This window comes from Triturus cristatus, chromosome 12, assembly GCF_964204655.1.
Source record: "Triturus cristatus chromosome 12, aTriCri1.1, whole genome shotgun sequence".
Lineage (NCBI taxonomy): Eukaryota > Metazoa > Chordata > Amphibia > Caudata > Salamandridae > Triturus > Triturus cristatus.
This window is the reverse complement of record NC_140595.1, coordinates 39,821,549-39,842,974: the sequence shown is the minus strand read 5'-3', so window position 1 is coordinate 39,842,974 and position 21,426 is coordinate 39,821,549. Positions and strand designations below refer to the sequence as shown.

Below are 21,426 nucleotides of genomic sequence, written 5' to 3'. Positions count from 1 at the left end.
AGTAACGAGAACATACTGTACCTGCAACTGGAATTTTCTTCCATAGGGAATCATTGACTGTTTTCTTAGAAAATATTTCAAAGTGTCAACTTTTAAAATAGCTAAATATTGTTTAAAAATGATCACAGTAATTAAGTTGACTTTAATCACTTGATTCTAAGTACTGACCCAGGACTGAATATAGGATCTAGTCCTGGAATTCCAAAAGTAATCCTAAAAGTAATCTGTTGCAAATAACTTGAAATTTCCATTGAGCTCAATGCATTGTTGTATTTAAAATAGAGTTGCCTATTGCAACCACTTGTAACTGTTTACAAAAGTCAATTGCATATTGCAAAACTATTTATATAAAGCATCTCATTCTGAGAAAGTATATTTTAGATCCAATTGTTGGTTCTAAAATAAAACAAGCATATATTTTTTATAAATAAACCATTGGCCTAGAGTTCAGTTATTGAGTGTGTGAGCCCATTTGCTGACTGAGTGTGTACAACAAATGCTTTACACTGTCCTCTGATACTGCCTTACTGCTCAACCAAGCTACCACTTTAGAGAGCAAGGTTATATCTAACTTTAGCCTCTGTCAAACCCTTGGGGACTGTGGACTCTGTCCATACACCCTGTTCCTATTAAGGAACAGTATATACAGAGCCACTTTGGCACACAAATGCCCCATCTTTGTCATCCAGAAATGTCCCCAGAAGCATTCAAATTTGGGGCAGTGCCAGAGCAAGTGGACTAGCAAACCTGTCTGACCGCACCCCCTCCAACATTTCTCAGCGTTTTTTGTCCCAGCAGTGAATACGCTCCGGGATAAGATACCAATAGGAAAGTACTTTATATGTTGATTCTGCTCCTGCTGTATTATGTGCTGTATGGTGGGCTCTAAAATATGCCTTCCCATTCCTTCTCTGAGAGCACCCGCCCCAGTTCCTCCTCCCACCGCTGCTGTCCTATGGTGCGGCCACTTCCTGTGTGTTTTGTCAGCATCACATAGAGCTCTGATATAAGGTGTTTATCATCTTGCTTGCGCACCAGCCACCTTTCAAAGACCATCAGGTTTCTTGAAGCATCTGCTTGATATGTGGGTCGGTGGACCCAGTGGCGCAACTGAAGGTAATGGACATATCAAACTGGGGTAGTTTATAAATCGGGGTCATTGGGGAGGGAAAAGAAGTCAGGGCCTTGGCGCTAGCCACCCTATCCCACGTTTTCATCGTGTGCGACGTTACAGGAGAGGAGTACAAGCCCCACGCCCTGTGTTTACGCGAGAGCCAAACCTCCCTCCATATGTTGACCCCCGCAACTGTCTGATCCATAAAGGACCAATATTTATCTGATAGAGGTCACTTCCATTCAATTATGTAGCGATGGGGGGCTGCCTGGAGATATCTATGTATCCGCGGGAATCCTACTCCCGCTTGGGGCGAGCGCTATTCGTACCTTCTTACCTCCCCAGACAAATTTGTTAATGGCCAGCTACAGGGATCAAATAACCCCCCCCCCCCCCCCCAAGCCAAAAGGAGGGTTTGAAAAATATATAAGATGCGTGGCAAGACCGTCATTTTGACCACCGCCACCTGTCCAAACCATGCCAGCCCTAGTCAGCTCCAGCCAGCTCCAGCTGCTGAGAGCCTGCGTCGTCTGCACCACAAGGTTCGAGTAGTTCATAGTCAGGCTCTGGGGAATGGTTAGGGCCAGCAAAATGCCCGGACATGTTATAGATTGCTCAGCCCATGTCAGTGGGAACGTTCTTTTCAGTTGGTCTTTCTGGTCGGGGCCACAGAGAGATTTAAAATCTGGGATTTATTTAGATTCACTTTGAATCCCGACACTTCCCCGAAGTGCCGGAATAGCAAGAGAGAGGATCACATCATCAGCATATAAACTAATAGTATGGGTGTCCGCTCCAAACTTGATCCAAGGGTTGTCACGGATCTTCTGTGCGAACGGCTCCATATACATTGCAAACAGGAGCAAAGACAGGGGGCCACCCTGTTGTGTACCCCGTGCTATTGGGAAGGGGTTCGAGGACGCTCCATTAACTCGGACAAGGGCTCTCGGGGCACGATATATACAGCTAACTCATTTGATAGAACCTTCCCCAAAGCCGAAATGCCCCAGCGTATCAAAAGGATAAGACCATCTCACCCGATCAAATGTCTTCTCGGCGTTGATGAAGCTAAACACCACTTCTTTATGCGATCTGTGTATGACATCCATGAGGCGTAGAAACCTTTTTGTGTTGTCTCCCCTTTGCCGGGTGGGAATAAAGCCCGACTCGTCAGGGTCTATCAGACCCGCCATCATTGGGCTCAACCGCGCTGCCAATGTTCCGGCAAATACTTTGGCTTCAGTATTTAACAGGGAGATGGGACGGTAAGAACCGCATTCTGTCGGGTCTTTTGTTGGTTTTAAAATAACTGATATCCAGGCTTCCAACATCAAATCCGTGATTGAGCCTGTCTCTTGGCAGGAATTGAATACTCGCGTCAATAAGAGTGCCAATTCCGGGCAGAACATCTTGTAAAATTGCGTCGCAAACCGGGGCTTTGTGCGTTTGAAGGCGTGCGATTACAGCGATCACCTTCGCAACGCGAATTGGTCAGTCCAGCTGTTCTGCTATGGTTTCCGGCAGTCTGGTGACTGGTATGTGCCTCAGAAAGTAGCCGGAGGATGCTTGAGTTGCGTCTCCCTCAGAGTATAAGGTCTGGTAAAAGTGTTGAAATACGCCCGCTATCTCTCAGTCTACATGCACCATGTCCCCTGAGGGAGTTTTAACGGACTGAATTGATGCCGCTATCGTCTTAGCTCGGAGCCTTGGTGCCAGTGTTTTCCCACATTTGTCGCCGCTTAGAAAGAATTTGTGACAAAGCCTTAGAAGTGCGTATTCGGCTTTATGTCCAGACGCCTCAGCAGAAGCTGCTTCCTCTCAAGTTCTCTCTATATTCTAGGTGCTCCGGTGAGCTTGTGAATCGTTTCTGGCTCCCTCACCGCCTGCTCCACACACTCCCTTTTAGTAGTTTGTTTTCTGCCGCCGAGATTACTGTGAATTCTCCTCTAATTACTAACGTTAGGGCTTCCCATACTCCCGCTAGGGACGCAGCCCCTGTGTCATTTATTTTCAGATAATCTAAGATTCGGGCGCGTATCTTCTCTTCCACAATTTTGGATTGCAAGATGCTATCTCTTAGACTGTGCGTGTGTGTGTCCATAACCAGGTTAAGATCCCCACCCACCAAAATCTCTCCGACTGCCATAATTTCTCCAAGGGGTTTGAGAATTAAGTGCTCCTGGTGTGTGTTTGGGGTGTATATATTAGCGAACGTGAAGTGTTACGCCTCCCACTGAATCCTGACAGCTAGTAGACACCCTTTAATTTCTGCTATTGTAGAAATAGATTTTCCGCTGAATTTCGCACTAAAGAGGATTGCTACCCCATTGATCTTCTGGGATGTGCTGGAGGACCACAATTGAAGGGGAAATCGCCGGGGGCGCATGCAATGAACATCTCCTTGTGACAGGATCGCAGAGCACTTCAGTGGGTTATTAGGGCCTCAAACACTGAGGCTTACAATTTTTAAGGTTTTACCCAACATGTGTGCATTCAAGTGGGAGAGAGCTATGTCTTGGATTGGCATGGTACCCCAGCAAGCCGGTAATCTCTATGCGTGGCCCGTTAGGAGCCCCGCCCTACAGTGGTGTGGAGGAGAGGATAGAAAGAAAAAACATAGAGGCAACAACAATTCCAAAGCAAGTCCCAAGGATTTCCCCAAAGGAAAAAAGAAACTAATCAACATTATCTCAGTTGGTGACATCAGTTTGACAAAGTTTGAGGGCTCGGGGGGCGGGGGGGGGGCTGCCTTCTGCCGCCTCCGGAATGGAGAACACTCGTGGGTCTTTCTGTTGACTCTAGAAGGGGCTATTCGACGGATAGGAGTCCCCCGGTGCCATCTGCCTCTGCGAAGTCCGGTGCCCAAAGCCAGCACATCAGGGAGAGGCTTTACGCTCTGATGTGTTGGCCAATTCGTTGATCGCTACTTATTTCTCAGTAGCTATAGTCTCTAGGTCAGGCTTGTGGCTGGCGAAGGCCCTCCAATTTGATGCCAGTGGGAGCCTTTCGGGTTCGAAATGTTCATGTATGTGTCGCTGCCATCCTAGGGTGACTCAGCTGAAAGCCCAAGGGCCTCTTGCGCTTCCTTTAAGGATTTAATCTGTCATAGCTTGCTCTCGTATCGGAAGATGATGCGAAGAGGGTGACCCGAGGAGTAGGAGATCCCTTTCGAACATGCGATGTAAGGGCCGGAACCCCTTCCTCTTGAAGAGCGTAGTTAGGGAGAGATCTTGGAAGAACGACAATGTATGGCCCCTAAACTGTACCGAATGGGCATTCCTGGCTAGGCAAATAATGTTTTCTTTAACCTGGAAGTCATGTACGCACACCTGGATGTTCCGGAGGAGGAGCTTTGTTACCTTTAGGCAGACCCACGCTGTGCACCCTATCAATCTGGATGTCTGCAGTGTAGTCGTCCCCAAGTATCTGCCTGAAGAGAGCAAGAACATATTCGCGGATGTCTTCGCCTTCCGCCCAGGATGACTCTCCTCTGATGTGCACATTATTCCTTCGTGAGCGGTTTTCTAGATCCTCCATGATTTCTTGGAATTCACAATGTTGCTCACGTAGTCGCAAAAGTTCCTGCTGCATCATTTCCAGTTCTTCATATCTGCTAGTCTCTCGCTCCTCTAGAGAAGCGACACGGCCCTCTCCCCACCTCGTCCAGGTCTTTTCTCACATCTTTCAGATCTGCAGAGTTGTGTTCGCATTGAGAGCAGGTCATCACGGAGTTAAAGAGCGTGGTCATGGAGGCCTTGATCGCTGGGGCTTTCGAAGCCGCCAGCTCTTCTTTTAGATCTTCATCCCCCGCAGGCGCGGTCGCCTCAGCGCTCATCAGTGTCTGCTTCACCAGCATGTCCTTTACTGACCTATCCTTTTTAACCCTGGTGACAGCCATTGGTGCTACGTTTTGTGGTCTGTAGGGGGACTCCTCCTGATCCCGAAGGTCCGCTTTTGAGAGGCCGCCTCCAAACGGCCTATTCCAGACTAGCTTAGTACAAATGTTTATAGCAGTAGGCCGTTGGCCTGTAGGAAATAGCGTTACGGCGCACAGGGAGCACGATAGGAAGTCCTGCAGCTGCACGCTATAAGCTGGGTCTCCCCATTCTCTACCCGAAGGAGGCAGCATAATGGTCCCCCTCTCGCAAGTAGTACCCTGGCCTCACTGGACTGTGTCTCAATAACGGTCCGGAGCAGACCAAGCGCGCACGTGTGTAGTCCCCACCGCTGGGTTGAACGCTCTCGCGCCTCTATGTGCTCCGCGGTCCGTGTAGGCCTCACTCCAGCGCTCTCAACTCCGCCGTCAGTGCATGCTTTATACAGTGCCCCATGGCCACCGAGTCTGTCTCGTTTTCTCAGCTCCCTCCCGAAGTGGAGCCCTAGGTCTGTGCCAGGGTTGTGGAATTTAATAAAATATCTACTTGTCCGTGGGGCAGGTTGCTTCATAAATCTACTTGTTCTGTAACAAAATCCACTTGTCCCTTTTGTGCCATGTAATGCAGTGACAAATTATGGCAGCAATCTCATTATATATAGAAGCTCTGAAATAGCCTCTCTGATTATGCCAGGGCTCCTTCCAAAGTGGGGTTTTAATACTAGCAATTCCCTTACGTTGACACTTTTCCACAGATCTACATACTGGGGCTCAAGGTAATGGTAAGCAACAGTTCCAGGGTTGAAATAGCCTTTTGAGTTTGTGCAAACCTACTAACTTGCATGTTTTTAAGGGGTTTCACCAACTCTTCTCTAATCTTTTCCCATACTGAGAAAGGTTGGGCATTTACACCTGAGAATGGCAGACATAAAACATATTCCAGGTTTGGAAAAAGTTGTTAGAGGGAAAATGAACTTGCAAACACTCAGATTGTCACATGAGCAAATCTATACCTGCATATTTGCTCATGCTAAAAAAACAGCTCACAAATATTTTCTTAGGATTACCATTTCTTGGCCTACTTCTGTAAAGTCTTGTGAATTCACGAAAGCTGTATATTTGCATTTAATGTAAGGACATGGGTGCACTTTTGAGATTGTATTTAATAATTGGGACCCTAATTAGGTCTAGCGTTAACCATGACCTTTTGTGTTTATTAAAATTCTGTCTCTCTCTCTCTGTCGATGGGCTAGCTTCACTGTGAGTGGCAGCATTCTGTTTTTTCACAAGAAGCATATCGACATGCTGTTGTTTTGTTTGGTGCCAGGAACTCCTGTGGCAATGTGTGCTTTTTGAGACCAAAACAATTTTTGATTTTGACAAAGTTTGTTACAACGGTGTGGGCCCAGCAGCTCCCACACCAATAAGGTTTTGCCAAAACAAGTCAAGCATTGACAAAACCAAAAGGCTGACCAACAATTTCAGACCTACTGGCTTTAACAAAGCCTATTTATTATTATGTTTCCCGTAATCCTATTAAAACTGGTTACACTGACTTCCCATTATGAATATTTTTGGGAAATACTATCATACATTGAACTAAATGATGCTGCAAAAAAATGGTACCTTAAATTCTACAGTAGTTTAGCTAAATGTTTTTGCAGACATTTTATTTTGAAAGCAAAGAATCATCAATCTTGCTTTGAAGCTTCTGCAAATATTTGCATCTAATCAGAGAGCATTCTGGGAGCATCATACATATCCTCATATTGCTAAACACTGAAAACGTGTGTACACATTTTTATACTGGAACTACTGTCAATAGTGCAGTCTGAGCTTACAACATATACTTAGAGTGCTCACCCTAATTAATAAAGGCTTTGCATTTATACTGAATTTTATATAGCGCAAACTTAACCCAAAGGTATCGGGTATCAGAGCGCTTTACATAGCACCAGTTGCGTTACATGAGGACACATTCATTTTTGTTAGGCATAGGGAGCTTTAGTGATTTGCCCAGAATCACAGAATGTTCAGCGTCATTGCTGATACTCGAACCTGGTTCCCCAGATTCGAGGTCGACCACCCTAGCCGTTATGTCAACTCCTCTCCCCTCCCCTTGCATTAATGAACCATGAATGCAAGTTTGAACAGCATTAACACATGGACACAAATATTGTCTTAACTGCAGGCAGTACCTTTCCCTGATCCATAATGAGGTACTGTAAACTGGCAGGCAAGTGCTGCAGGGGGTTGTGCCAACTTGTCCCAAGGACAAAATACACATGAAAACTTGTTGTCCTTGACCCCAAACATTATGTCCCGGGCGTCGAGCTATAGGAATTCCACATCCCTGTGTGCCCTCCTTGGACTCGTGTACTATTCGCGGGGGCCCCCGGCAGTAGCACTTCTCGCACTGGGGCTATAGTGGGAGGCCCGGCGCCTACGTACCTTTGCTTGTCTCCACTGTGCCCCACACTCAGCTGCTGGACCCACTGGTCTGCATACACATCTGAGGAACATGTCGTCAGCTGCTGCCTCCAGAAGCTGGCACCTGTGGTTTCCGACATGTGCGAGCCTCCGAAGCGTTCCGTGAATCCTCGGGTGCTCCGTCCCTCGTGTGCAGGTCCCCCCTACAGGCCCCTCTCCGCTTGCTGCCGTGCTGGGTGGTTTCAGCTTCCGCAGGCCTCGGACATCGCCGAGGCCAGGCTCACTTAATACTTTAGCCCAGGCCTCGGGGCGCACCCTTGTAAACAGTCAGTGAGGCCAGCGGGTCCAACCTGGCCTCCCTCAACAGCGGCTCACTGCCTCTCTGACAGGGGCCGTAGGCCCCAGCTTCGTGTGGCCGGCCCAACCTCGATCTGTTCTCATCTGCCTCCAGATTAGCCCTCACGGTCTTATCGATCCAACACTGTGGGCAGGGGCAGATCACCGGTCTGTTGCAGCGCCTTCCCCATGGTCAGGCACCGGGCAGCAATTACGTAGCAAAAAGGCAATGGCGCCGGAGAGACCCAAATCACTCGGCAGCCATCTTGGCCACGCCCCTGCCGAAAGTTATGATTTAATAAATGTAATAAGTTAACCCAATGTTATCCTTTGAGAGAGGTAAGCCTCCCAGTAGTGAAAAATGAATGTGGTTGTTTTTCATCTCTAGGACATGTAAAACATAAACACATGTCCTACCTTTGAAGTACAATACACCCTGCTCTGTGGGATGTTTAGGGCCTATTTTAGGAGTGATTTATATGTATTAAAAAGAGAGGTTTAGCCCAGGCAAAAAAAAATTGTCAGGTCGAATTGGCAGTTTAGAACTGTATATAAGTTGCAATAGCAGGCCTGCGAAGTTTTAAAGGGTTAATTAATTAAGTGCTTCAGTCCCACTAGTACAGTTTAATTTTCAAGACCTGGGTACATGAAGTATTACTTTACTAGGGACTTACAAGTAAACTAAAATTGTTAATTGTGTGTAAGCAAATTTTATCACGTTTTAAAGAGTGAGCTGAAGCAGTTCTAAGGACAACAAAAACGAATTTCAACAAACAGGAGAGGAGAATGGAAGCACGTTTGGGGCAAAACTGCACCAAATGCTTTCATGTCTAACCATGCCCTTTGGAGGGCATTCATGTTGGGCCACAAGTGTAGGTGGAGCATACGTTTAGCATCCGTAAACAAAATTGCGGTGTCATAAGTCTGATATTGTGAGACAGTTTTCTTGTCTCACTTTGTCAAAGCAGGCAGAGTGTCAGAGTGGGCGTATAGGCTGCTTTGTAGTGGATTGGGGTTTGAGTCGAGAGTAACCCCATTGAGAAATGCCTTAACATATAATCTGCCCTATTGTCAAAGACAATATGCTTCTTGAGTTTTTACTCCCTATAAACAGCTGATTTAGTTTAGCCTATTCCTTTATGAAATGTCACATGCAGTTCAAGGAATAGCAGAACCCCTTCACTATTCCATGTTAAGTAGCCACACTGCAAACGTTGGCCTGACTAGTTCATATGCCAGATGAAATGGCATCCACTTTTAGATTCTGTTGTGGGTAATATGTGCATGCCCACTAGATTTGTCACTGCCATTCATCAGACTGTCAATTCCATAGAATGCGACCAACCTATCCATTACTGTCACCGTCCTAAGAAAACAGAGGTGGCATGATGAGGAATATGGGATAATGATAAAAGTAGGATTCAGCCCTTTTTACTGCCCTTTAAAGACGCCCCTGATTTAGATTCACGTCTGACCAACCTCAACTGCTGGGTCACCTCTGCTATTGACTCGCTCGCTCCTATGCGACCGATTAAAACCTTTCGAGCAGCTCCCTCCGCCCCATGGTACTCAGACGAGCTTCGGAAATATAAATCTTCTTGTAAGCTGTTGGAGCGCCGGTGGAGGTCATCCTATTCTATTGACAGAAAACTTAAATATAAACTGGCCCTCAAAGAATACCGTAGGAAAATAATTGAGCATAAAAAACGTTACCTGAAGGAGAAAATTAATAGAGCGCATGGCTCGGCCAGGGAAATTTTTAACACAGTGAAGACTTTCACAGATCCCTTGGCTCTTAAACAGTGTCTTCCAGTCTCTCAGGCCCTTTGATCCCGCCTCTCTGACTTCTTTGAAGACAAGATCGCGAAGATCTATGACACCTTCCCCAAGAATAATGATCTAGGGAGTGATACGCCTTTACCTGACCGCATCGAGTCTTCTTCCACCTTTTCAGACTTTGAGGCAATCTCACTGGAACACTCACTGATGGAACTGTCTAGATGCCGCTCCGGCTCACCACTTGACCCTTGGCCAGCCAAGCAATATAAATTATTGGCCTCTTTTCTTAATCCCTTCCTTTACTACATCTGGAATGACTCGCTCAAAACCTGAATTTTCCCGGAGTCTTGGAAACATGCCCAACTGGTCCCGATTTTAAAGAAAGCTAATACAGATCCTAATGAGCCGGTGAGCTATCGACCCATTTCTCTGCTCCCAGCCCCTGCCAAGGTCCTAGAAAAGCTAGCGCAGCAACAACTGGCAGGTTTTCTTGAATCCCACGGCCTGCTTCATGAATCCCAACATGGTTTTAGAAAGTGCCATAGCACTGAGTCTGCCCTTATAGAAATGGCCGACTCTGTGCGGTGGAAACTGGATGGGGGTTCCAGAGTGGTGCTGGTGCTGCTCGACTTGTCGGCAGCATTCGACACCGTCTCTCAACCCATCCTGATTGACCGTCTTCGGTCGAAGGGCATTCAGGGGAAGGCCCTGGAGTGGCTGACCTCTTTTTTGTCTAATCGCACCCAGGCAGTCTATACTCACCCTTTTACCTCTGTTAGCCGTACCCTGAAACGGGGTGTCCCTCAAGGCTCAGCTTTGAGCCCACTATTGTTCAATGTCTATTTTTCTCCTCTGGCTGAACTCATTGCTAGGTCGGGCATCATAGCTACTTCCTATGCAGATGATATTCAGCTGCTTTTCTCCTATGAGAGTGCCACGCAGACTACTTTTGATCTTCTGAAGGATTGTCTGCGGGACATTTCAAAATGGATGGACCATAACTGCCTCCGCATGAATGCGGCGAAAACGGAGGTTCTCTTTTACCATCAACCCTCCCCTCTTGATGCAACTCTCTGGTGGCCACAGGAACTTAGCCTTCCCCCTGTCCCTAAGGACTCTGTAAAAAATCTCGGGGTCAAGTGGGACTCAAATCTTTCTTTTAGCAACCAAATACAGACCGTTTCAGCCGCTTGTTTTTCCAAGATCAGGATGATTAGGAAATTCATCACCTATCTCCCTAGTGACACCAGGAAAACCATAGTCCAGGCATTGCTTACATCTCACCTGGACTATGCGAACGGCCTGTATTTAGGGTTGCCCGCGGGCCTCCTACATCGGCTCCAGACAGTCCAGAATGCGGCTGTTCGGCCGGTCTGCGGGGTTTCCCTACGCACCCATATTTCGCCTCATCGCAGAGCATTACATTGGCTACCAATCCATCAAAGAGTTGCATTCAAAGCCATGACCTTAGCCCATCGAGCAACTAGGGGTAGGGGATCGGCCTACCTCTCTGTTAGTATCCGTCCTTACTGTAACTCTCGGAACATTCGTTCCAACTCCCAACATCTGCTTTCCATACCAAGATTCAGGAAAGCACGTTCTGGAGGTAAAACCTTCCAGGTCTGTGCCACAACTCTCTGGAACGAACTCCCGATCGCAATTAGGATGATCCAGGAAGAATTACCCTTCCGTAAGGCACTAAAAACTTTTCTCTTTTGCTAACCCCCCCAGGACTATTACTCTGCTTTCACTCAGAAGCGCCGGGACACCCCGTTGGGGTAGCTGCGCGCTATATAAAATACACAAAATAAAAAATAAATAAATAAATACTGTGTCCAGAGAAAATGTGCATCACGGTGCCAAATGTCGTCTGTCTACCTGCCACTGTGATACAGAATGCCTGCTGGTGCTTTTAGCGATTCAGTGGGGTTGTGACACCCTAAATAAATGCATTTGTTGCTTGGTAGTTGTATCTGGGTGCCTGAGTTGTTTGCTATGTCTGTGCTGGTTTTTCTGGTCATTCTCGTTTGACTAAGACGTTTTAACTAAATTTTTTGGATCAGGAACTTTAATTTATCCCTATTTCCCTAGCCATTGACCCACAAACTGCACACCAGATATCTGTGACTGCAGCTGAAACAAGTTAGGAGCATTGGATCCTAAAACACATAATCAACTCCATATGTCACAATCCAACAGTTTTGAATTGAAAACGGTTTTCCAAGCATCATGAATTTATAATTGGAAAATTAGACAGCTGTGTATTGAGAGCAGGCATTTCATTTGCAAAATAAAACTGTTAATTGGTGAAATTAACGGTTCAGTGTGATTCAAACATGAAAGTGATTTGTATACTGGTGTTTAAAGCGAGTATTTTTTCCCCAAGATCTTCCTCGTAGCAGGACCTTATGCTGGCTATCTTATCTGTCTAGCCAATTAGGCAGATATTTTCTTACCAAAATCTAGGCACATAATTGACCTCATTAGACGGAGCTGTTTTTTTTTAATGGTACTGTCGAGCAGTTATCTAGGATTCTAATGGGCAGAGGGAAATGACGTGAACAATAGCCAAGTCGGACTTCGAGCTAATGCAGAGATCCCCTCTTGGTGTGTGCGCTTTTCTCGATAGCTGCCATGATCGCACCAAAGAAGGGTTGTTTAGGAGAGACGTGAAGACTGCACCCAAAAGATGCCTGACTATTTCTATGCCAAAAGCAAAATCTTTAAAAAGCAGGAAATCCAAATTCTAATGTAGTAAGCTGTAGTTTGAATTCAAATCGTGACATCAACTAACCCCCCGAAAGCACCCCTCAACCACTGCGTCACATCTTGAAGTCCACCTGTAGAATGCAAGAACTAAATTCTACCAATGAACACCTTGTGGCTGCTGACACGACATACCAGTATGGCAAGTGGTTGAAATGTGTAATTTTGCCCTATTGAAAGTACCTTAATACATCTGGAATCCTGTCCTTGCTATTCTGTGTATTCCTTAGTCTTAAGATCTTTTGCTAGGCTTTCTCGAGAAGTTGGGTTTTCTACTCTATTTAACTTTTGCTTTGACGCCCGTGGTTTATTGGGCTTTCGAGGCTAAAGGGTTTAAGCAGAGGCTAGGTACTAGATTGAGACAGGGTCGACTACTTTATGCAGCAAGAAATTATTCAGTTTATTGTGGCTCATGCTGTGGCAGTTTTGTGTGACTTGTTCTGTTTTTTTTTTAACCCACCTACTATCTTAGTAAATGTTGCCATCATTTGTACTAGTTTAATACATGAATACACCTACCAATAACTAAAGGTGCACAGATAACCGTCGCAAAGGCCCCGACAGCTCACTGCTCTTCTGATCCTTTTTGAGCTAGGAACGAAAATAGTTTTTGTTGAAATCTGTAATTTGTGCTGCATTGGATTGTGTGTCAAGTGTTGTACAGGTCTTTGAAATATTATAAAACATCTACTTGTAAAAGGGACTGCTTGATTCAGAAGTCTTCTGGTCCTACATATTAATAAGTTTGTCCCGTTTGGTACTTCACAGTTGGTAACAAATTATTTCAACATCGTCTTATCACAGTACTGATGATCCATTCACTTGTTATGTCAGGGGTCATATGTCAGGGTGTGGATTATAGCCAGACTCTGTTTATCCAACATTTCTACCGGACATACCATAGCTTTGTTTTTTTCAGCTCTTTGAAAATCTATGAACTCTTTATCACGTGGGCCGATTTTACAAATTGTTACTGCACATAAATGAGTAGTATATTTGTACTCCATGCCTAGGCCGCTCTTTCGTTTCTCCATTGCCCACATCATATAATTCTTGGGACCATTGTGCTGCCTCACGGTGCTTAACTTATAGATTTTGCCATCATTGTGAGCATGTACCAAGCCCTAGATCAATGGCTTTACACTTCATAGTTAAACGAGATCTTGTCAAAGTCAAAATGCTATAAGCTTGATTGGCAAACTCTTAATGCCAAAAGTATGGCTTACCCGTGTACAATTTGGGTTTACACTCATGAAAGGTTTAGCACATGTAGATTTTTCTGAGATCAAATCTTACAGGTACTGGTAGCAGGTGGAAAATGATAGTTTCATGGCTGGAATGTCATATCAGTTTGTGGCCACATATAAATGTACATGTTCAAGTGTATTCACCGACTTCACTACAGCCCCACCCTGCTCTGACAAAAGTTGAAATTTTACTAACGACAAAGGCAGATTTAATAGGTTTTTCTCATTGTGAAGTGCCTTCTGCCCCTCTCTTTTAAGAAATAAATATAAGAAGGCTAGAGTAGGAAAAGGAGTTTTTTCCATGTGGGAAAATATTTGCACCGGATATGTATATTTTTGCATGAGCTTATACATCTGTGTAGTTGCCGTTGCAAAAGTGGAATTGAAAAGAGTTTATTAGGAGTGTTTTTTAAGGACTAGCTCTGTAACTTTGTATGATCTTGAACGTCCTAAATCTGCACTAATTCATGGTCACATTCGTTCCATGCATCAAACACTTATTATTTATCAAGTGATGCCTTAGATAAATGTCCTTAAACGCTCATAACCCTAGCCGTTTTTCAAACTGCAATTATTTGGGTGCATTTTATTTAAAAAATAAACACCACTCTTACTTTCATTCTTATGCATGCATTTGCATATAAACAAAGAACATTTGGGGGCACTGCAACTAGCCTCAAATTGTTACATTTTTCAAACTTATATACAGCTTTTTATTTATAACCACTATTGGAGGCTGAGCATGTAGCTCACAATATTTTTCTTTAGTGCGATCTTGACCCACTAAATAAAGGCTTTATGCTATTGGACCTTATTTACAAAATACTCGTCCAAATGTCAAAATACACATGAAATCTTGTTATTGAACACAATCACACCAAAAAAGTGATCGATCGAATGCTTCAAGCTCTCAGCCAACCCAGGCCAGCATTATGTTGCACACCATGCCACCTCTGTTTGGACCCAGCCAGACGCATATCAGTCTTGACCATGCTCCAATGGGAATTGTCCAGCGCGAACTGCCAGGCCAGGTCCTCCCCGAACTGGAAGAGAAGCAACCCAGGCCCGGTTTTGCTCTTTATTATGGCTCATCATCCATCTATAACTTGGTTCCTGTGGCATAGTGTGCATGGGACCTACATCTGGGCATATCCATCCCACTTAGGGCATCTCACTGAAGCATACAAAAAAGTGATGGATGGGATTCTTGAATTAATCTTGGCTTCTGGTAAGTAAGTGGGGCCGCAACCGAGTCATCATTATTGTGCTCACTATGCGAACTCTGTTTGGACCCAGCCATCTGCAAATTAGTCTTGACCCTGCTCCACTGGGAACAATCTAACCACAACTGCATATAATCGAGAACATTCTGGGAGCACTGAAACTAGCCCCAAATAGGTAAATTTTCCAAACCTTATTACATATTTTGATTTATAACCACTATCTGTAATGCAAGCCAAGCTTACAGCTCCCAAGATTTCTTTAGCGCATTTGACTGACTTACGTTATTGGACCTTTTATACAAATGACAAAATAAAGATGAAAGCTTATTTCCCCTTTAACTCAAACAATATGTTCTTTGTGGTGCGCCTGGCTATAGGAATTCCACACCACTAACTGTGACTCCCTAATTAATGGGAAAATCATTCCTGCAATAGGGGCTTTTATTTCCAAAGGTATGCAATATCATGTATACTGCTGAACCTTACGTTTTTGAGGATATAGCTCTGGACTTTAAAGATAAAGTAAGCTCACAAGTCCCAGAAGTGTATTCTCTAGCTAGAACATCAGAGTTCGTATCTGATCTATGCCTTAAAGGGCAGCTAATGCAAGGGAGTAGTTTACAGACTTGGATATTTCTTATTCAATCTGCTCTTGGCCTTACTGTTTCCTTTTTTGGCTATTTGCAGGAAGTACAAAGTCTGGTAACAAAATTACAAGTGCACCCACTACTACTGCTGTGGTCATTTCTTTGGACATTGATGTGGGTTTTCCTAATTTTGTGGTGTTGAATTAAGCCCCCTCTTTCCTGGTTGAGTATTTGGGGTTAATAATAGTCCCATACCACCTCAAGAGCATGAAATCTTTCTGCAAGGATTGCAAGGTGGCATTTCTATGGTGGTTGTGTGGAACCTTTTGAAACGGAAGAAAATCACTGCCTATTTTCTGTAACTCATTCCTTCTCAATGCTTCCGTTTAGTGTATGCATTCCACATTCAGTTCCTTATTGGTTCTCTTGCTCAGCTGCTGTGATCTGTCGTTGCTCAAGACGAAATAAACTGAAAAGTGTAGGCAATGGGGCATTTGCTATTTTCACATTAACTGTTCTCTAATTTACAGTTGATTGAATTCGGTATTTACTGTTCAGCATTTGGTCTCATGGATGTCTCCGGTTTCTTTTTGAGCTTAGCACTAGACAATTTGTGTGATCTAAATAGTTATTCGGATGAAGGCTTTGCCGTTGATCAAGTTCATTAATGTGTGTGGACCTGTCCTAAGGCAAGTAAAATGTATTTTCATTGAAAAAAAAAAAAATTGAAGAACGATTTGTATTTTTGGTATTTGAGACTCTATAGTCAAAATTCTTCACAGATCTGTGAAGTGGCAATGACTGCTTTGATCAATCAGAGGATTCATTGCCACATTAATTTAATCTAAGTAGTTAGACAATGTTTTTTTTTTCCTTTGATAGGCTTTAGTTCGAGTCTGCTACTTCGAATTAAGGCCGAATGGTGAAATCTTGTAGAGTTCATACCTTGTTTGTGTACATATGCTCAAGAACAAAACCGTTCTTCTGGCCTGATATGTAGTGGAAATTATTCTGAAAGACCTGGTGCTCGTCTTGAAATCGTTCCAAGGAAATTCTGGGAAATTGTACAGTTTTCTGATTGTTCAAGAAAGAATGCGTTCTTTGCAAATACACATTCCTACTGCTGTCTCAGTGCTATTTATATACCGAGTGTAACCTCATCAGATGCATGGTGCACCAAGATCAGAAGTGTAGTAACATTAATGTAGAAGGGCCGCCTTTATTGCCCTGGCAGGCCAGAAACTGTTTTCTTTCTCATGCGTGTGGTAAGGTGTTCATGTGATGCAGTTTCAAACCACCATTGGATAGTGGGTGTACGTAAATCTGGCTAGTCGGGATATGGCACTCTGTAAATGTGTTTTTTTGAGGAGCCATTTTTAGGTCTCCTCACCAGACAGCAAAAGCTGTATGTTGTGAAAAGATCTATTGTCCATTTACAATGCTCTTGAAGTCTGCCTAATGTTTGATTTAATTGTCACTATTAGCTTGCTTTTTGTCAGCTTAAATGTGGGCTTTGCGTCCTCTTCTTGTGTTTCTCTCCCTCCGTAGCATGGACAAAGTACTATGTCTTTCACTGCTCACTTTTGAAGCACTGATTTGTCCCCCTTTTGGTTAAGCACGCCATGAGAGTGCATTTGTTTCCCATCTGTCTAGCTCGTGAACTGCTCCCCCCCATTCCCTCTCTGCCATCCTCTGTGTGGCTGTCTCTCGGCGTGCTCCTCTTGTGTTGTCCTGATTTTGGAGTTCATTGAAACGCAAAAGCATACTATTTGTAGTGTGTGCAGCTCTGTCTTTACTCGGCCACACTGCTCAGTGAAATGTTTATTTGTGCAACAATATTGTCATGGCCCTAGCAAGTAGGGAAAATAGCCTCTTCATGCCAGTCATTAGACACCATCTAACTTAACCTCTCATACCTACCTTCTCTTCTGCATTTCTGATCAAGTCTACGCAAAGTCTTCCCCTTTGTAGTCTCGTTGTTTCACCCATTTCCTTTTCCTTCCTTCCTTCCCCTCTTCCATACTCTCAAATATCCTGGCAGCAGTGCCTAATCCTTCTTCGTACTAGTAATAAACAAAGGAATCGAGTTAAAGGTAAGATTCTCCAATCCTTCCACTTCAAACCAAACGTTTGTTACTTATAAATACTTAAACAGTATTAGGTGATTAATAATAAAAATAAATTACTTTAAAAAAGTAATTTTTTTAAATACCCTGCAAATTTAATTTCAGGAAGTAGTTTAAATAAAGGAAACTAAATCTAGTTAGATAGATGACCGAGTGCCTTAATTGAAGCATTAGCTGCACGGACAAAGAGCAAGCAATAGGAACAAAAAAAAACAATGTGACCTTTCTGCAACTTTTACAGATAAAAATAAATTTTTAAAAGCTTCAACCTTTGCATTAAATTTTCAGATTTTGATTTTTTGTTTGCAAATGAAATATTTCATAATTTGTATATCTACTTATGTATTTTTGTGCAATGTTTTGAGATTTAATTCATAAAAATTGCTTAGGTCAAAAAGGAGAAAAATGGGCATTGTTTAAACCGGCTTGAAGATCCTAACAGAAAAGTGACTTGTATTCTTTCTTGCTTTACTATAACTTTGCTCCCGACAGAGGCAGTGGCTTTATGCTCCCACACTGTCTTACAAAAAATGCTTTTTTAAATGTCTAATTGAATCTTGGTTTGTGAAATCAACTGTAAATATGTCCGTCTGCTTTTTTCTGTTTTTTAGGCTCCCCTGGTTCCAAAGCCAGCGATCCGTTTTCAAGGAACACAAGGGGTAAGGTTTTTTTCTTTTTAGCCATAAAGGGTACAAATGCATGTTGTCTGCCTTTCAGTCATTGAGATTGAACATCTGTAGGCTGGTGCTGTTAACATTTAGAAGATTCTGAAATTGGCAGGTTTTTTCTCTCATCACTTTTAAGTCCTAGATAGATGTGCACTGCAGTCGTGAAACTCTTCACTGCAACAATGTGGAATATGGGACATTTTCTGTGTGAGTAATTCTGCTTCTGCAGCAGGTTTGTGTGCAATTAAAAGTTAGTCATCTGCCAATAATGCTGGAAGTTAGTGGATGTTAGCACAATAGGATTTGAATGGAGAGACCCCTTTAGAATTATTGGAGGTGCAGCAGTGAGTGGCCTCTCCTGGGTAATATGGCTTCTGTAAATATTGATTGTTTCATTTTTATGTTAAAAAATGTTTTAGCTTGGTTGAGAAACTGACCTGAAAGCCACAACTTGAGCTATATGGAACCTCTGTGAAAGAAATCTCTCCACAATACTTCATGACCACAGGCTCTAATAATTTATTATACTGCTAATTAGAGGTCCTCTTTATTGAATACTTGTATCTGAGATATTCTCGACCATGTATTAGTTGAAGGAAGCCGTGTGAGAGTATGTTTGTAGTTGGCAGTGCAAACATTGCTGCTAAAGCACAAAATGAAATATTCCACTCTGAAACAACACACAATTGAGCTTTCTTCAATGCAGTGACTCTTTGTAAGTGTTGTTTATAAGCTAAGTTTGCAGTGGAACACTAATGTGAATTGTGCTTCTACAGAATTACCTCAACTTGGAATTAATAAAGCACTATAATGAAAGTCGGACACCTTACAGGTTTAAGTGGATTATTTTGTCAGGTTTTTAGTTTGTGGACTTTCACTTTGTGCATGGCTGGTGTTCTTTCTTTGATATGCATCAACAAGCTGGTTGCTATAGTAATGGTCCGAAGACATGTAAAATGATAGCAGCCTACCAGGTTGCTATTTTTAAATATTCTATCCTGGATGGGAAATTGGAGAGTGCACATATCTGTTTCATAACTTTGTTTGTGAGTCTTTTATTTAACCTAATGGGAATCTGATTTTCCCTTTAGTTGATTTTTTAAGGACTGCTAATAAGTTTAGGGAAACATTTGCATACTGAAGAGGTCTGATAAAATCTCTGGAACAGCACGTTGAGCCTTGGAGAGTAATGTCTCTACTCAATCTAAAACTAGGCATTAAAGTTGATCATGAACTTTACCTTTCTGTGCTTCTGTTGTACGGCAGAAGGCTGGTTAGATGTTGGGTAACTGCCAGTAGTCACTACAGAGGGTTGTGACAAGAATGTTACAGTTGTGATGATTCTAAACACTCTGAAAAGTAACAAAATATGCTTACTCTCCCACACTGAAAATCTCTTATGTTTTTTTCAATCCTTAATAAATGGTCTTTCGGTGAATCCCTATGTGGATATCAGCCAGGAACACATTTTTAATGAAAAGTGTATCCAAGTCTAAAGGAATAAACACCTTGATTTGTAGGACAGTCCCATATCTTGTCATGTGTACAAGACTAAGCATGCCAATTTTCCAACTCTCATTTGTCAGAGACTCCTTAATTGGTATTGTATTAAAATTCTTAGACATCAGTATATCTATATCCATGTGCAATATCCTCAAAGACTTTTAGATTGATAACGTTCCGTCCATCAGATGTGTCTCCTGCAGCAGTCGTATCTATGTTCCCTGCCGCCAGAGATAGGTCTGGACCCTATACCTCTTAACATAGGAGTTGAGCCCCCTCATGTTCCATTTCACCACCTTAAAGCGGGCAGCCATAATCACATATGCTCAACCTCCCCTCGCCCCCATTCGTTACCCACCCACCACACCGCTGCTGCAGCAAAACTAATCCCAAACATCATAACCTTCCCACTGGGTAAACAGTCTAACAACATACGTCTCCTCAAATAACATAGTCTCATTGAACCCCACCCGATAATACCTCTCAATCCCCCTATACGCTCGATCACCTACAACCCTCGCAATCTGCTGTCAACTCTCAAAATCAGCAATATCATGGGGAGAAGCTGAACCCAGTGCCTCAACCACAGTCGTTGACGCTGGACACAACCCAGCCCCATGCACCCACTTTCGCCACTTTACTTTTCCTCACGCGCTCTCACAAATCATACATAACTCCGCGTGCCACCAGACGCTTCTAATCAAGCATATTCTCCACTAACCAGACTAACAGAAAAAAACTCTCAATACCAGCAACAAGAGGAAAACAAATAGGGTGGGACATGGCCCCATCTGTGATACGCAGCACAGGCCACTTGGTCATTCAGTCATATACTTGGCTACCAGTCTCTGGAGCCAGAGAGTGCCTTCTACGACAATGAGGCCCAAGCAGACCTCACCTCATCTCACATGTCGCCATGAAGGTCTCCGACAGTCGCCCACAGGGGGGAGAGCGTGCCTCTAGCGAACAATACATATATCCAGTAGTCAGGAAAGCCAGGCATCAAATCAGTTCTTTCCCAGCTCCGAGGTCTCTTCAACCTAATTCCCGGTACTGTTGTCTGATTTGGAGACCGTCACTGCCTCTACCAATGCCTTTGCCGCCTCCCTCGCTGACCTACATTGCTCCATGCCGGACTACAACCAGAGAAGAGGATCTAGAAGATCCACCATCTTGTCACCGTCTCCCAGTTGCCGGACGCGAGTGGTGGGAGCTCCCCGCCTGTTGTCCGGAACCACAGGGCGGGGTATGCGCTGGAATCCAACGATCACCACAGACCTCCAGCCAATCCCACACCAATTCAGGGGTGGTAAAGAAGTGTGACCGGAATGCATGAATCACCTTGAATTTTTCTGAGTATATAAGCATATATTGCAGTCCCATGCCTCTCAATGTGTGCTTAAGTCATAGCTGCTGAACCTGTCTTGCATAATCTGGGAAAGTCTGGATCACATGGTTCTCGAACTGTGGATCTCCTGTCTGTCTGACCGCCTGTAGTATAGATTCCCTGTAATTAAGTATTTTCGCTATCGCATTGCGGGGGTACCCCAGCAGGCGGTCTCGGCAGCAGGGTGTGATGAGCCCTTTCCACCACAAAGTATTGAGATAACTGGGCCAAAGGAATAGTCTTGTTAAAAACATTTTGTTTCTCCATTCTTCAAGGAAATGTTCTGGGATCCGACCCTCAGCGTCTTCGGGGAAACTCACAGAGCACAGAATACAGTGGCAAGAATGTCCCTCTGCATCCTTCGCCCTAAGTTCCAGTGTGTCTGT

At 43.9% G+C, this 21,426-nt stretch overlaps 1 protein-coding gene across 2 annotated transcripts in view; it reads left to right on the top strand.

Annotated features, from left to right (window-relative positions):
* Positions 1-21,426, top strand: part of ELL (elongation factor for RNA polymerase II) — a 225,870-nt gene that overhangs the window by 33,407 nt on the left and 171,037 nt on the right. For both annotated transcript variants that reach the window (XR_014972352.1, XM_085639498.1), the window contains exon 2: positions 18,094-18,141. Coding sequence is in view for 1 of the 2 variants with exons in the window: in XM_085639498.1 (XP_085495624.1) it covers positions 18,094-18,141 (48 nt within the window). In the remaining variant the exon portion in view is untranslated. The remainder of the gene's footprint in view (positions 1-18,093; positions 18,142-21,426) is intronic.